This window comes from Lactuca sativa, chromosome 9, assembly GCF_002870075.4.
Source record: "Lactuca sativa cultivar Salinas chromosome 9, Lsat_Salinas_v11, whole genome shotgun sequence".
NCBI lineage: Eukaryota > Viridiplantae > Streptophyta > Magnoliopsida > Asterales > Asteraceae > Lactuca > Lactuca sativa.
This window is the reverse complement of record NC_056631.2, coordinates 203,921,697-203,938,962: the sequence shown is the minus strand read 5'-3', so window position 1 is coordinate 203,938,962 and position 17,266 is coordinate 203,921,697. Positions and strand designations below refer to the sequence as shown.

General features: G+C 32.5%; 1 protein-coding gene across 1 annotated transcript; it reads left to right on the top strand.

The window, feature by feature from the left end:
* Positions 1–602: 602 nt before the first annotated feature.
* Positions 603–3,963, top strand: LOC111917127 (RNA pseudouridine synthase 4, mitochondrial). The gene is made up of 10 exons (XM_023912786.3): positions 603–1,017; positions 1,158–1,229; positions 1,320–1,457; positions 1,532–1,579; positions 1,675–1,755; positions 1,992–2,105; positions 2,211–2,312; positions 2,411–2,522; positions 3,224–3,270; positions 3,502–3,963. The coding sequence occupies exons 1-10, from the start codon at positions 664–666 to the stop codon at positions 3,856–3,858; spliced, it is 1,425 nt and encodes a 474-aa protein (XP_023768554.1). The 5' UTR covers positions 603–663; the 3' UTR covers positions 3,859–3,963.
* The last annotated feature ends 13,303 nt before the right edge of the window (positions 3,964–17,266 follow it).

Here is a 17,266-nt window from a genome sequence, read left to right as displayed (position 1 = left end):
AGATGAAAACAATCTTGAGCTTTTATAGTTAACCGATCTAAGATTGCATCGAACAAAGTGTCATAGACTCAAGTTCGACCTTACTTCTTATTTGTGCGGTGTACTGAGGTCTCCCATAAAACCTCGATATCAGCCCTCCCAAATTACACATGCCAACTGGTTTCGCTCTTTCATGAGCTCATCATGGAATCGACATTAGCACCCGACTACTTGTATCTCTAGAATACTATGACCCCCTTCATTGTCAAGATCTTCAATGACTCAACTAAACATTAACGACTAGCATAACAATGCCATTGGACTAGGATGCCCCATATTGAACCCAATCTAAGCTAATCTCGTTGCATGGTTTTCATCTTCTCGGTCAACACGATCACGAAAAATTCAGCCTGTGACAATATGCTCGTTTAGGCTCAGGGAAAAAAAACAAGTCTGGTCCAAACCAATTCATTTCTTCACATCGATCATGTATATTCGAAAAAAAAAAAAGTTCAATTGAAGCTTGAGTCCCAAAATTTAAATGAGTCAAGCGTTAACTTAGTTAGGCCCATTTGTTAATAGGCTCATTTTGCATATTATTTGATTTGACATTTCTACCCCAGAAATACAAACCGGTCCTGTAATCCTCGTCCGTTTTCAATCCTAAACCCTAAACCCCAAAATATGGCGGTCTTTTCTCATCTCCGGCGAGCCCTACTCGGATCGCCAGCAATTATTCCGGCATCACGTCGCTTCAGAACTGTAGCAGCGCCGTACCACGCCGTTCAAACAAAAAACTATTCAACCGCCTTCACCAAACCGGAAGATCAGAAGACCGAGAACAGGAAAGGGAAGTGGTTAACTTTGCCGCCTTTCAATATAACCGTTAACGGTGCTTCGTTGGGGAAAGATATTGCCGGAAGACGGCAATTAACGAGTGAAGAAGATGCAAGCACCACGACAGCGCTCAAATGGGTTACGCGGTGCTGCCCGCAGCTCCCGAGGTCTCTTGTTCAAAAGCTTTTTCGCTTGAGACAGGTATCAGATTTCTATTAAAACATAATGTCTTGATGTTTATCGACATTAGATTACTTTTTGTTATAATCTTCTGCGCTAATACGAAGCTAACAACATGTCAATTGAAAGCTAATTCGTTGTGTTGTAATGATATGTTGCAGGTACGACGCGAAACTTCTGAAGATTCAAATTCTGATCAGGATGTTCAAACTCCAGGATCCCGAATCAAAAGGGTAAAAAATCACCTTGTTCCCTAATTCTAATTGGATTCAACAGTCTCCATTTATAAACAAATCTTCATCTTACTTGATATATCTCCTCAGGTGTCAGCCAAAGACTCAATGAAACCTGGAGATACCATTTATCTTCCTATCACAGTACAATCATTACCAACTGAGAAACCAGAGTACCATTGCAATGAAGAAGAAATAAAGTTTCTTCATGATCTTGAGTTATATAAGGTTCTTAAAGAACACCTTTTTCTTTCACTTCAACCATATAGATGATCATGTTTCCTGTGTACTTAACTGTTCAGGATTCAGCAATTATAGTCATCAATAAACCTCCTGGAATGCCTGTTCAAGTAAGTTATTACTATATTACCTATTCACATCTTTATTAGGTTTTTCTGCATATATTATCATATCTCCAAATGCTGATTACAGTTATAAATTACAGGGTGGAATTGGAATAAAAAGAAGCTTAGATGAATTAGCTGGAACTTATTTGAGACATGACTTCTCTGAACCACCTAGGCTGGTGAGTTCTTTTCCAACTTTACATGTCCTTTTTATAAATAATAACTAATTAACTATTAACAACATATCTATTTATAGTCTACTTTTTACTCATAACAACAACCAATTTACATTTTCTTTTTACTGTTTTGGGCAGTTTGCAATTTGAAATCTATGTGATTGTTTAATTCACAAAAGTTTTTATCATTTTATGTAATGAAAATGATTTTGTTCCAGGGCTTAATAGTAATTTATTAGGTGCACAGGCTTGATAGAGATAGTAGTGGAATTTTGGTGTTGGGGAGAACACAACTCAGTGCTACTGTTCTTCATTCTGTATTTCGTGAGAAAACTTTTGTTGCTTCCAATATGGTAAATTAATTAATTTTTTATTTTTTTTTTTATCTGTAAAAGTTTGATAAATTACTTGGTTTCCATCTTTTTAAATATATGTATTTTTTTGTATTTTCTAAATAGGATTTGAAGAGTGAAAAAAGAATCCTTCAAAGAAAGTATTGGGCACTTGTTCTTGGAACTCCAAGGCGTCCTCAAGGTCTAATCACAGTTCCTCTTGGAAAGGTTGGAATTAATAGCTTTTTGGGTTTAGTAATTAAAGTTTATTATTATATTTTTTATTTTTTTTTATTTTATGAATTTAATTTATTTTTTGTGTGTAGGTGGTTATGGATGATGGAAGATCAGAACGGATTACAGTTGTTGAAAATGTCACAACAATGCAATCACAACACGCTATTACAGAATATCGAGTTCTTGAATCCTCTACTCATGGTTTCTTTTTTTTTTTTTATAATTTTTTTTCTCTTCCTAATTAATGCGACAAAGTGTTTTTTAGATTAAATATGCAATAAAATGTTTTTTTTCCGAAAAAATATGCAACTTTTTAGAAAACATGTGACAAAAGTCTGAATGTTAAAAAGTTCGGGTTGATAATAGAAGAAAAAAGTATATCAAAATAGAATAATGTTAAAAAACAGGAGACAAAACTGTAAATGGATTAAAGAAACGGAGAACTTTTGAGAAAATATAAAAAACATGTGAGAAAAGTCGCAACATAATCTTTTTAGAAAAATAAATAAATGAATAAAAGATAGAAGAATACGATAGACGAAAATGATAAAGAATAAAGAAAAAAGGTTGTATACGAGTAAAAGTGAAAGTTTAGTTGTAAAAATATAAAGAAGTCAAAATAAAATGGTAAAATTATAAAGAGGAAAAGTTTGTTAAAACTTTAGTGGCAAAATTATAAAGAAGTAAAAATAAAGTGGTAAAATTATAAAATGGGTAAGTTTCATATATTTTTTTTCCAAATACAAAGTTTTTATTAGATATAAAAATTATTTAACATAAAATATCAATATAATAAGGGATTAGAGGCTTATTAATAAAACACGATTAAATAAAATTAGTGTCGAAAACAACTTTATTCATAAACACAAAGCTTATTTACATTTTTTTTAAAATTATTTCAGGTCTTACATGGTTAGAGCTATCTCCACTCACCGGTAGAAAACATCAGGTATTATTCATCACATCACATCACTACTTCACACTAACTTTTTATTTCCACAATTAGACAAGACCAACAAACTTTTTAGAAGCCTATTTCTGATCATGAAAAGGTCATTTACGTCTTTTGTACATATGACAGACCACCGTCCTGGTTCAATGAATGTCAAACACAGTAAACCTGTTTTGTTCTGTCCTGTCCTGATGTCTTTTGTCTTTTTCTGATGTTTTGAAAACAAAGTTGCGGGTCCATTGTGCGGAGGTATTGGGAACACCGATAGTTGGGGACTACAAATACGGGTGGCAAGCACACAAGAAATGGAAACAAGTATTTTCATGTAATCATGAAGAAAAAATCAAAGTTTGCAACAAGAATTTACTTCCATTTGGGCTTGATTTAGAAAATGGGAGCATTTCCGATAAGCAACCTAACCTTCATTTGCATTGTAAAAAGATGGTTTTACCCGATGTTTCGTCCGCGTTAAAGCGGGCCCACGGCTCTTGTTCGGATCATGATTTTGGGGATATTAAAAGCCTCAAGTTTGGTGCTCCTTTGCCTCCACATATGCAAACAAGTTGGGACATTTTGTGTAAATGATTTATTTTTACCCCTTACAAATTCCAACAAATGTATCAACATAGTTTTGAGGATTATTAGGAATTTGGATTCTTTTGAATCGGTTGATATGAATTCATTTTTATATCTGCTGTTTGTGTATGCTTTCATTGTCTTGATTTTGTACTTTAAAACTTTTCTATTATCCTAACTTTTTTGAATTGTTTTGGAAGTTGAAATTTTAAAAACTGTTTTTTTGAGTTGTTTTGGAGAAACTGTCTGGTTTTAAATCGTTGGAAAATATATTCATGTTGAAAGAAGTGTGGTTTACAAGTGGATGTGAGTGTCGAACTAGAAAAGACAAAATACGTGATTGATGATCGAAGATTAGAAATTAAGAAAAAAATATTTAATAGAATTTGCAATTAATGATTACGGAATTTGTGATTAAAGATTTGAGGTTTTTAAGTTTAAGATTTCAGGATTTTATAAGCTAAACTATTTTAATGCGTGGGTTAATATCAAAATGGAAGTGATTTGTGTATAATATTTTTGGTTATATGTAATTATTTATGTTTTAAAAGATTGTATTTAGCCTGGCTAAAAAAATATTATTTTGTGAGTTCTTTTTTCCTTCCTATGAATGTTGCTTTAATGAATTTTTTTATGTTATTTGACACATTCTCGACTTCTTTGGAAGGTTCGACCTTGAATTCAATTTTTTTTTTCCATATTCATGATGATTTTTTTTTTCTTTCTTTTTGGGCTTTAATGGACGACTATATTGTTCTTGTTTGTTGTTGAGGACTTGAAGACTTGAGGTCATCAAATTGCCTCCAACTGTTTGACGGGTTGTTGAGTTGTTCCATTTCTTACATTTTTATTTGAATTTGTGGTCTTTTTTACAGAATCCCGATCAACCCATTTCTCTTTTTTACTAGCATTTTTGTAATTTCGTTTAATAAATTCTCTAGCATAAATACCTCTTTTGCTTTTATCATTTATTAGATGTAAGACCCGTATACTACACAGATTTATTAAAAACTAGTTGTAAAACTCGTATATTATACGGGTTAATTAAAACATAATGTTAAACATGAGCGATTAGATGAAAAGTTTATTTTGAATTTGAAATATGAAATAAGTGAAAATTATGAAAAAAAAACGTGCAAAAAATAAATTAATTAAAATTATATGTTTAATTGTTAGACCCGTGTACTAAACGAGTTATTATAATAAAATGTTAAATACAAATGTTGAAAATGTAAATTTATTTGAAATTGAAATTGAAATTAATAGTTATTATAGTAGGTTTAATTTATGAAAACTAAATTAATGATATAGTGGAAATGAATAATGAAGTAATTGACAAGTGGAAAATAAATATATTTCAAAATTATGACAAAATGACATGTGGCCAAATAAATGAGAGAATGACAAGTGACAATAACATTTTCATTTATTAGGATAGATAAAACTTTAATATCAATATTTGAATATTAAATGTTTTTTAAAATAACACTTTTACATAACATAATGTAATTTTTTGGAACATTTATTAAAGAAATCAAATACTTCCTCCGTCCCAATTTTATTGTTCACCTTACTATTTTAGTTTGTCCCAAAATTATTGTCCACTACCAAAAGTAAATATACGTTTTTACCATATTACCCCTAACATTTAATAAAGTAAACATCAATAATTACAAATACACATTTTCCATTGTTTTTAAAAAAGGGCAAGATGGTCATTTTATTCAAAAAGACAAAACTAATGATTGTTTTTCTTAATCTGTGTATTTTTTGTCTGTGGACAAGAATTTTGGGACGGAGGGAGTATATGTTCTTTAGCGCATTTATGAGATTTTATTATCAAATTAATAGAATGATTTTCTTTCCTTATAAAACTTGTTAGAATTTTATTTTAAAAAAAAAATTGAAATTCCCAAAAAATGACAAGTGGAAAATAATAGTTTCTAAAACTCTTATAAAATTGCATGTGACAAAACTCTTGAGAATTTGACAAGTGACAAAAAAAACTTTTATTTATTAGAGACGATTGGTATTTGGTACTTGGTAGGGTTGTTTGAACGGGTTGATTCCCTTTGGTTTGTACTTAAATCGTTTTTGGTTTTCAAAATATGAAACCAAACGTCGCAAATTAAATTAAAATAAGATATTAACGAAATAAAAGCAAAATGAAAATACTTCAGCAAAGTAAGAGAGGTTGTTTGGTTCACCGGAATTTTAAGGAATTGAGAAAATTAGAATCCCATTCAACCATGTTTTTATATTTGGTTCAGCTTTTGCTAAGGAATTGAATTCCCAAATGAAAAAAAAAACTTTGCATCAATGGGAGGAAAGTTACATCAAATGGAAGGAGTTAATTCCAATTAATGAAAAAATGTATAGGATTACTATATTACCCTCTATTACCATCATTACCGCCACTCTCACCAACGTCACGACATCCACCACCCACCACCATCGCCAACGTTGTAGTGATCTCCTTGTTTTAATATGTTATGTAAAAATATCATAGTAGCATAATGAACTTTTGCTATTTGCCCGACCTGATCACCGATGTTTGTTTGTTTTTATTTATTTATTTATTTTATTTTGCACAATTGGTCCTCAAAATGTCATTTTAATGTTAAGTTAAATAGGAGAATCTTCTAACTTAATTGGATTTCACCGGCTATCCTTAGTTTAAGTGGTTTTTTTTTTCAAAATTTTCAAAATTAAATCTTAATGTACATGAGTTTTCTTTTTCATTTCCTCCAAATTAAAACGCAGGTCTTATACCAAATGGCTTCTAGCCCAACGATATCAACGGTATCAGGTGTTGCTCTCCCTTTTTGAGATCGAAAGTTTAAGTCTCGTTGTGGACATAGGTGGAATTTGGTATGTTAGGTTAGGAGTAGATTAGATTCGCCGGTAAAAAAAAATCACTTTTATGATCATGAAGAACCACCGCCACAACTGGTCCCAACACTAACCCTAGCCATTTTGAAGAATCATCTATGACATTTTGAGCTCATATGTCTGCCAACTAAAGCTTTGAAATCAACAAAAAACATGTATTCAAAGTGTCTCATCGGTGGTGTTGAACTGGTAGCGTAAGGGTGTCGGCTTCATGGGAGGTCAACATCGGTTCATCAGATGTCTTCGTTAGGGTTGTCGGTTTCATTAGAGGGCATCGTCGAAGGCATCATATGAAGATGAACTCTTTAATCTCAAATGAAGATGGAGTTTCGATGATGAATTCATTATTCTTGTTACTAATTTCATCTTCAAAACTCGAACCCATGAACCCGAAACAAGAAAAGAGAGAAGATGAATAATGAGATTTAATATAAGAGTAAATTACACGAATGGTCCCTATGGTTTAGGGTAATTTGCACGTTTGGTCCCTAACTTATTTTTTTTAACTCGGAAGGTCCCTATAATTTGTTTTTGTTACAGTTTGGTCCATGTCTTACCTAAAAAGACTATTTTGTCATTGTTTTTTTTTAATTTATTTAAATAAACACACCCCAACTCCATTCCCCTCACCTTACCTTACATACCACACCATTTTCCCTATTTAAATAATAGTCTTTTTAGGTAAGATAGAGACCAAGCGCGTAACAAAAACAATTAGTAGGGACCAAATGCGTAACAAAAACAAACAGTAGGGACTTTTCGAGTTAAAAAAATTAGTTAAGGATCAAACGCGTAAATTACTCCAAACCATAGGGACCATTCATGTAATTTACTCTTAATAAAACAGAGAAAATGAGTTTCAGTTTGACTTTGAACTTATGATTCGTCTTTGAAGCTCTTATCAATTTTCAGAAGCACAGCTACTATCTCCTTGACCTTCATATTTGTTTTAAAATGACACTAATTTGTTCTTTATAATCATCTATGAGCCCATCATTATGGCATGAATTTTATACAATGTTATTCTGCAACATTAAGGTACTTGTCTACAAGCTTCCTGAAGTCATCATCTGGAATACACTTGATTTCTAGCTTAGATTTTGTGTTGTTTGATTTTGACGCTAGGTTTACTCATGTTTACTCTTTTATGGATTCATTTCCTTTTGGTTAAAGACTCATTTTTTTAATGGTTTCTTTGTTTGGGTTTCTTTGTCAATTTGCTCTTTGAAAACAATGATTAATGAGTTTTTTGAGATTGTAGAAAATATACAGAATCTCCAGATTTTGTTGGTGGTGGTGGAAGACGATGGACGGTGGTGGTGGTGGTGGGAGGTGGGTTAGAGAAATATGACTAGTAGGAGGTGGTTCAAAATAAATAAATACAAATTGACGTGGATTAAAAACAGGGCTCCAAAAAATAAAGACACATTAATAATTAATGATCCATCAACAATGTTACCGGATAACTTACTAAATTTGAACAAAATGGTTTAATGGACATATTATAACTACATTTAATGGACTATTATGCAATATATATATATATATATATATATATATATATATATATATATATATATATATATATATATATATATATATCCTTACATTAATAAAAGAGTAGTTCTTTTGCCATGTGTCATCATATTAGGCATTGTAATTAATATCATGACACTTGTCAATCTATTGATTATCCATTTCAAATTTTAAATTTCAAAATTTAAATCTCATTTTAATTACATTAAATTAAAAACTTTAGAATAAAAATAAAATAAATTTATACAAATTATAATAAAATAAAATTTATACAAATTATAAGATGATATATTTTACATATTTATTTGAATCAACGATTATAATTTTATATATAACTAAAAAAAATATATTTTAATTGATAAGTTATTTAAAATTATTAATTAATAGTTTTGAGTTTTTACTTAAAAAGTTTAATTAATTTTCTAACAGTGGTTCCCACGGTTTATAAACTAATATATATATATATATATATATATATATATATATATATATATATATATATATATATATATATATATATATATATATATATATATATATATATATATATATATAGGTTCAAATGTTTTCACTATCTATTGTGTGCATGTATGATTGATTCTGAACCAATCATTTTAGTTATTTTAAGAAAGTAATTAATGCATATTAAATGTTGAAGATGTAATTAATATCCATTATATCTTCAACATGTAATATACATTAATTATTTTCTTAAAATAACTAAAATGATTGGTCCAGAATCAATCATAAATACCATATATATATATATATATATATATATATATATATATATATATATATATATATATATATATATAATAAAAAATAAAAAATCTTAGTGGCCAGACAAATATCAAATATTTATTGTGCCGTAATGATATTTTCTCATATTTTAATATACTAACATTACACATGTCATCATTTAATTGAATAGAAATATTTGTAGGAAAAAAAGCAGGAAAATATTTAATTACTCTATTAATAAATGAATACAAATTGACGTGGATTAAAAACAGGGCTCCAAAAAATAAAGACACATTAATAATTAATGATGCATCAACATTATTACCGGATAACTTACTAAATTTGAGCAGAATGGTTTAATCGACATATTATAACTACATTTAATGGACTATTATGCAATATATATATATATATATATATATATATATATATATATATAATAATAATAATAATAATAATAATAATAATAAATAAATAAATAAATAAAAAATCTTAGTGGCCAGACAAATAACAAATATTTATTGTGCTGTAATGATATTTTCTCATATTTTAATATACTAACATTACACATGTCATCATTTAATTGAGTAGACATATTTATAGGAAAAAAAAGCAGAAAAATATTTAATTTCTCTATTAATAAATAAATACAAATTGACGTGGATTAAAAACAGGGCTCCAAAAAATAAAAACACATTAATAATTAATGATGCATCAACATTATTACCGGATAACTTACTAAATTTTAGCAGAATGGTTTAATTGACATATTATAACTACATTTAATGGACTATTATGCAATGTGTGTGTATATATATATATATATATATATATATATATATATATATATATATATATATATATATATATATATATATATATAATAAAAATTCTTAGTGGCCAGACAAATAACAAATATTTATTGTGCCGTAATGATATTTTCTCATATTTTAATATACTAACATTACACATGTCATCATTTAATTGAGTAGAAATATTTGTAGGAAAAAAACAGGAAAATATTTAATTTCTCTATTAATATATACTAAGTCTTTTATCAAAAATTTCAAAATTCCAAATGCAATATTTTAGATGCTACCATGAATATCCATGGATTTATAGAAACAAAAACAAAAGATATTTAATTTCTTAATAAAATGAAAAAAGTAACAATATTTAAGGTTACTTGGAACATTCGTCCATCATCATATATACTTTTTTTCCGTATGGATTGAATTTTACAATCTATAAATAGATTGCATAGACCGGATGTTCTAACTTGGCATATCCTTGACTTCTTTGGAAGATTTTAGTCGTTTAAGGTAAAATTAATATTTAGAAATTAAATATCCTCCTATCATTTCCTTTTACTTATATTCTCATCCATGTGAAATAGTGACAAGTGTCATATTTAAATAATATTTTAGTTTAATACATATTGATTGAAGGCAAACAGGCAACAAGCTGCGCCCCTAGTCCTTTCTGGATGGTAAAATCAATTCTTTTGAAAACAACATTTATGGATCTAGAAGATATGACATTAGAATGAATGATCCATTGGACTCTATTGAGGAGTTCCACTGCCTCTTGTGCAAGAAACTCAAATGTATCGAATGCAAAAGGTACAAACACATGTTGATTTTCTATACATGCATTATCGTGCTTTACCACTTTGCACGCAATGACTTTCAAAGTGGCATGCCCTGCTGTGAAACCCCCGCTCCCCAAACCAACAAGAGGAGAAACCCCAATAAGATCCACACACACATGCTTCCCTCTTATCCATCCAAAGACCAAAATGTCAGTCGGTCTAAGTGTGGACCTTCCATCCTGCAAGTCCGTCAAAAAGTTCACTGACGTTTTTTTCTTCACAGAAATACCAGCACGCCGACAAACATCAAACAAAATAATATTAATTATATTTTAATACAGTTGTCATAATTTCGAATGGTTAGGAGGATAAGTAGGAAGAAAAATAGCAAGATATTTAATTTCTCTTAATATTTTGGTTGTTTAATGCTTTAACCTTTTTCTTTGCAAGGTAGTAATTGGGAATTGCAACCAACTAATTCAATTAATTTTTAAAATTTTATGTTTATTAAATAACTAAAAATAACATTGAAGAGGAATGGAATAAGAAAACAAAGTTTTTTTCTTTGGCCTATGAGGGTGTGTTTTAAAATGAGTTTTTGGTTTTAACTTTTTCCAAAAAATCAAAAAATACATCCTTTGAGAAAAATATTTATAAAAATTCTTTTCAAAGTAACTCTTTATAAAGAATAAAAAAAAGTTTTTAAAAGTCAGGAAAATGTACTTTATTTATTTATTTATTATTTTTAACTTTTTAAAAGCTAAATTCCATGTAAAAGTCAAAAATGCGATTCAAACACTTTTTAAAAACAACTTTTGATTTTTGCCCTCTCAAAAGCTAAAGTTAAAAGTAAAGCCAAACACCCATATATGTAATGGGGCATAGGCTAACCTGTTGCACCTACAGATGGAGAGGATGGCCATTAGACACATCGGAGTGGGTTCGACATCGAATTCGGTAACCTCGACGAACATTGGGCTGAGGCCAAGGCATGCCGAGCTCAGCTTGGCAACTCGGTGATCTTTTACCGATGAGAGAGAAAGCAGATTTTTTTACCCATTAACTCAAACTCTTTTTTTCAAAAAATAAGTTCTTTTAAAAAAAATACCCAATTTCACAAATATAACCGTTTTTTTTTTTTCAAAATTTCAAATTTTAAACCTTCAATCTTCAAATATATAACCATCATCCTTTTTTATTTTTCATCCCATTCAAATTTTCTTAATTCAATTCTCCTAACTTTTTTATTTTTCATCTTCTTCAAAACCTCATTGTTAATGGTTCATGTGGTTCGTGTTTGGTCCCTTGAAGAAGAGATATTGTTGGCTCGTTCATGGGTTGATGTTACAGAAGTCCCAATCAACATTAACCTCCCTACAACAACCTTTTGGAGGAGAGTCACCGAAAAATTCAACTGTAAAGCCCCGACACCTCGAGGTAAAGAAGAAATCTACTCCAAATGGAGGCACGCAAACACACTCGCAACTCAGTTTAACAATGTTTTTTGTATATGGCCTCCATCCCAGCCTCTATCACCTCAAAACCCTAATATCGAAACCCTAATCCACCTAGAGTGATCTTGAACTATTCCTTGCCATTTTGAGTGTTATTTGTGCCATTTGAAGGTTGTGGAAGAAGAAGAAGTTAGTGGACTCAACAGAGAAACAGTAGATCCAGAAGTTTCATCCCTTTAGCTGCATTTTCTAGTAATAAAGCTTTAAACTTGACCATTCTCTTCTTAGATCTATTTATGACCTCTTTATGTGGGTTTTGGTCCAAGATTTGCTAGCTTGTGGGTAAGGATCGACCCAAGAGTTACTCTTCCTGATCTAGTGCCTAGAGGGGATGTGAAGACATAAACGTGCAAACTTTATGTCCTTAGAGCCCCCATACAAGTGCTAAAGACGTATTTATGGCCTTTTGAGCTCAAAAAGGCCATGCATGGAAGCAAGCTTGAGACTTTTCATGGTTATCTGATAGCTAGGCCCTAGATCTAGGTTTACATACATGGATTTGAGATTCTAAGGCTTTTTGGACAAGATCCATGTCCTAAAGAAATTAGGGTTTAAGCTAAACCCTTCAAAAAGAGTTATCAATGGGTAAAGTTGGAAACTTTACCCTTAGAAAGGTCAATCCCACTGAACAAGTGAAGTATGGACTATAGATCTAGAGAACAAGGGCTTAATCTGTTAAGATGATCAATCAGACAGAAGGACTCGTCGAGTCCATGAGGGAACACGACGAGTCGAGTCGTGTTGTCCCAATTCCAGTTTATAGTAGAACTCGATGAGTCTGTAAAGGGACTCGACGAGTGGATTAGCCAAGTCGCAACTGAGCAGCTCGATAGGACTCGGCGAGTCGGTGGAGCGACTTAACGAATGTCACACCCCCGAACCAGAACGACGGAAACATTTGGAGGCGGAGGACGTTATGTACAGTATCATAACAAATGAATAATAAAGAAAGTACACACGACCATCATATACATAATTGAAAAGTTTACATGATTTTAGTATTACATGTTTGCAAAAGTCAATTACAATATGATATCCAAAAGAGTAAACTAACGCTTGTGCGTAAGTCTTCAAAAGCAGTTGCTAACCTGGTTTAGCGATTTCCTAAGAATACAAGTTATTTCAAAGAAAAAGTGTCAACATTTAAGTTGGTGAGTTCATAAGTTGTTATTTGTGTAGATGAATGTCATTTGAAAAGTCCACGTTTGTTTCCAGAAAATCCGATATTTTCTTAAGAATGATGTTGTAAATCGTTTTTGTACAAAATGAATGTATTTGAACCAGGAAAATCCTATATTTTCCTAAAATGAGATGCAGTCTTAAATGACCAAGACTGTAACATGTAAGCAAATATGCCATGCTTAGAAATGAAGATGCATAGTTTTATTATTAAGTAAAACTAGTTGTGGAAGTGTTTATCTTGAATTATGGACATGCTGATAATACTCTATAATATAGTTATTACCCTCGAGCATGATTGAGTTATGTATTACTACGTGCATGAGTCATTTTTTCCGCGTGTTGTGAGTTCCTCATAACCATACTAGATGCAGTACCAAATGTTGACATTTGTCAGGGTGAGGAGTCGTCAGCCCCGTATAGATCTATACAAACTTGTCACACTCTCCCTCCAAGAGACTCTGGTTATAGGTGCGGACTTTCGTTTGGTACAAACAAAGCCATATGACATCACATGATTGGTAACAACGATGTTCACGAGTAATATGATGAAAAATCTTTTGACAATTCGAGATAACAATTAAGTCACGTATGCAAAAGTGTGCATGTTTATGTCCAAAATGATTACCCTTTCTATAGTGTTAACAAAGGCATAATAACAAATTGTGATTTGTCGAATACATGTAATGTTATAGTTGAAATTGTTACCCTTGATATGATGTAGTATGCAAACGTATAAATAAAACGTATTTCATTTATAAAACATATTGTATCCCTAGAGGGTAAGTTGTTTTGTGAGGTGTTTTGCATGATAATAACTTCATAAGATAGTTAAAACAACAATATGAAAAGTATAGCAAAAGATCGATGTTTCACACGATTTTAGACGTGTGTTTACTTGTATTCCCCCCCCCCCCTTTAAAAGTGTTTAAAATCAGTTAAAAACGTATTTAAAGTGTGTTTATAGGGGTATGAACTCACTTGATAAGTGGTGAATCGGGCAGTGTTTCATTTCTAGGAAGGATTGTTCTTGACGAAACAACGGGTTTCTGGTGAAAAACCGGGCTTCACGCGGGCAGTACTTCAACTGGAAAGACTGTTTTTCTCGGGAACTTCGGGTGTCGGGACTTGCGTCGTGTGCTAGGGGTGTTACCGGGACTTCAGGGTGGTTTAGAGGGGCTTGAGAGGTGTTTTAAGGTGAAAGGAATGAGAGGAAAGCAAGCAAACCCGGGCAACCCTCGCATCCTATTTATAGGAGGGGTCTGGCCTCTGAACGCATCGCGTTCCCTAAATGAACGCAACGCATTCCCTGAACGAATGTAGCGCGTTCCCTAAATGAATGCAACGCGTTCCGTCGTGCGTCATGACTTACGAACTTCAGACTTGACAGGCGACGGGACAGGCTCTGGGCCCCGAACGCAGGGCGTTCCCTTTTTGGTAAGCGTGCCTCGAACTTCAGAAATTTATATCTTTTGCATAAGAACTCCATTTTTGACGTTCTTTATATCCACGCATAGGTGAGAATATTCTCCACAACTTTTGTTTAGACTCCGTCGGCTAGTTTTGACTTTATTTTTAATATTATATTTTTAACAAGCCGGGACTGGAAAAGTCCGTTAAAAATCCATAATTTCTTCATCCGGTGTCCTTTTTCGTCTGTCTTTTTACCATTGTACTACTATTGATGAGACCTTCGATTCTTGTTTAGGTTGTGTCGGCTAAAAATTTCTCAATCTCTATTTCGAGTTTTTAGCTATGTACCGCTATATTCGAAACTTCGAAAAATCATAACTTCCTCATACGAAGTCAGATTTGGGCGTTCTTTTTATGTATGTTCGCGGTTTAATGATATCTACGATTTTCATTTAGATACTTTAAGGCTAAAAGATATTTTATTGGAATTTCGCGTTTTCTGCTTAACAGTGTTTTATCGGTATTGTCGCGGATCTTCGATTGGTCATAACTTCTTCGTTATAACTCGGATTTTAGTGTTCTTTATATTTTTGGAAACCTTGTTACGATATCTAGCACTTAGTATACTCAATTATTGTTACTGAACAACTTTATTTTTGACCTAATTTTTGCTGGTGTTGTTCATTATCCCCCTGTTAGAGAGAATTTCGTCCCGAAATTCACATTTTGACTGGGACATTAATTGTTGAGGAAGGATGTGTGTACTTCTATTCCATTTGAATTTTCTTGTTCTCTAGTGAACCCAGATCCTAGCGTGGGTGTTCTTGCGGACCTTCATTACTCCGTCTATTGTTTCGATCGATAAAGGTCGTGTGGATTTGGGTTTATTTGACTATGTTCATCTAAATGTTAGCATTGTTCACTCGTAATACAGGTCGTTTCGTTTTGAAGTTCATGGTTGAATTCTTACCTGGTCCACTTATCACCGCCTTGTGTATACAAGCTGCATACACATTTACAGTGATAGGTTAATCGTAATCATTCCTAGCCTCTGCGTTTGAACTTGACTCGTCGTACGTGTGCTATTCCTAAATAGTTTGTCGGTAATACTTCGGGAAGGTTGAAAAGGATATAGTACTCCTCACATGAGTGCTACGGGATTTTGAAACTAGAAATGATTTGGGAGTTGTGTCGGGTTTGTCGTTATAAATTGATAGAGTTTCGTTAGCCAATGGTGAAAGTCGCGTACTTCTAGGATGTTATTTGGTGTTCTTCGTTTTAAGATTAAAAACTATTGGGTAGATTAGAAGGGCATGGTACCTCTCACATGGGTATTTCGGAAGGGTTGTATCGGGGGATTACACCTGTCTGATTTGCGAGGAGGCATTTTTCAGCTATAGGGTTAAAGAATAAAACGGTGGTAAAACTTCGACAAAGTTTCCAAGTTCAATAATATTGAAATTCCATAGATTGGGTCAACAAGGATAGTGTAGTGAGTCGCTAAAACAGTTTATGACACGAACTATTTACATAGCCCAAAGCATGGATTGATAATGATGATCTTTAAAGGAAACAAGAAGTCTGTCATAATATTTGGTATAGAAGTTACATAGAATCTGGAAAATTCGACCTTGGCGTAGGTCTACAACATACCACACAGGGAAAATTTGACAGATAGAGGTCTAGTGGAACAAAAATTGCTAGATGGGGAGGTTTAAATGAAAAGAGTACTACTTGGAGTACGTACAAAGGTTATTCCACAATCCAAAAGAAAGGGCGAGTAGAGTGTCCTTTACTTGTGATGGGAACTGCTCGGATGAGCAGTTGGTTCTGCCAACTAACGCTCCATCCCGCGCATACAATTTTCATACATTACCTGGTGTGCTCGAAGTTTTCTGACTGCAGTTTGAGTTGTAGTTAGCCCTCTCTGTAGAGATTCATTATGATTCATGGTTCTCCTATGAGCTGATTCTAATTGTCGGATGTGAACTGTATTGACTCCGGTGTTTGGATCATTCTCTTCGGTTCGTTGGATAGTTGCCCTTACTTGATTATCATTGCGAGCAATTCGGAGAATCAGTATAGGAAGGAATCTGTCTGCTGAGCCTCCCTTGCTCAGATTGTATTCGGTCTCCATTGTACGGAGGGAGTTGACCTTGTTCGTTTCTCCACTTATTCAGGTTCACAACCCACAGAGGTGCTGGGCCCTGAAATCCTGATCGAGGATTAGGATTTTGGATCGGAGTTACTAAGGGTATGTTATTGGTTTCGGGGTCGGTGTCGGAGTCTTCTTGTATTTCTCCCTCGAATACCTCCATAATTTCCCCGGGATCCTCCTCCGGATCATCTTCTACCCATCTTCCATTGCCTTGGTTCGGGTATTAGGGGTCCCCTGTTAGATGGTATCCAACCATTGCATCCGTGCGAGAATAGGGATATAAGAATTGTCTAGAACTAAGGCACATAAGGTTGAACCTCAAAGTTAAGCTATTGTATGCATAAAATACTCATATAGTATTCTAAATGTTATGTTTGAACTAAGGCACAT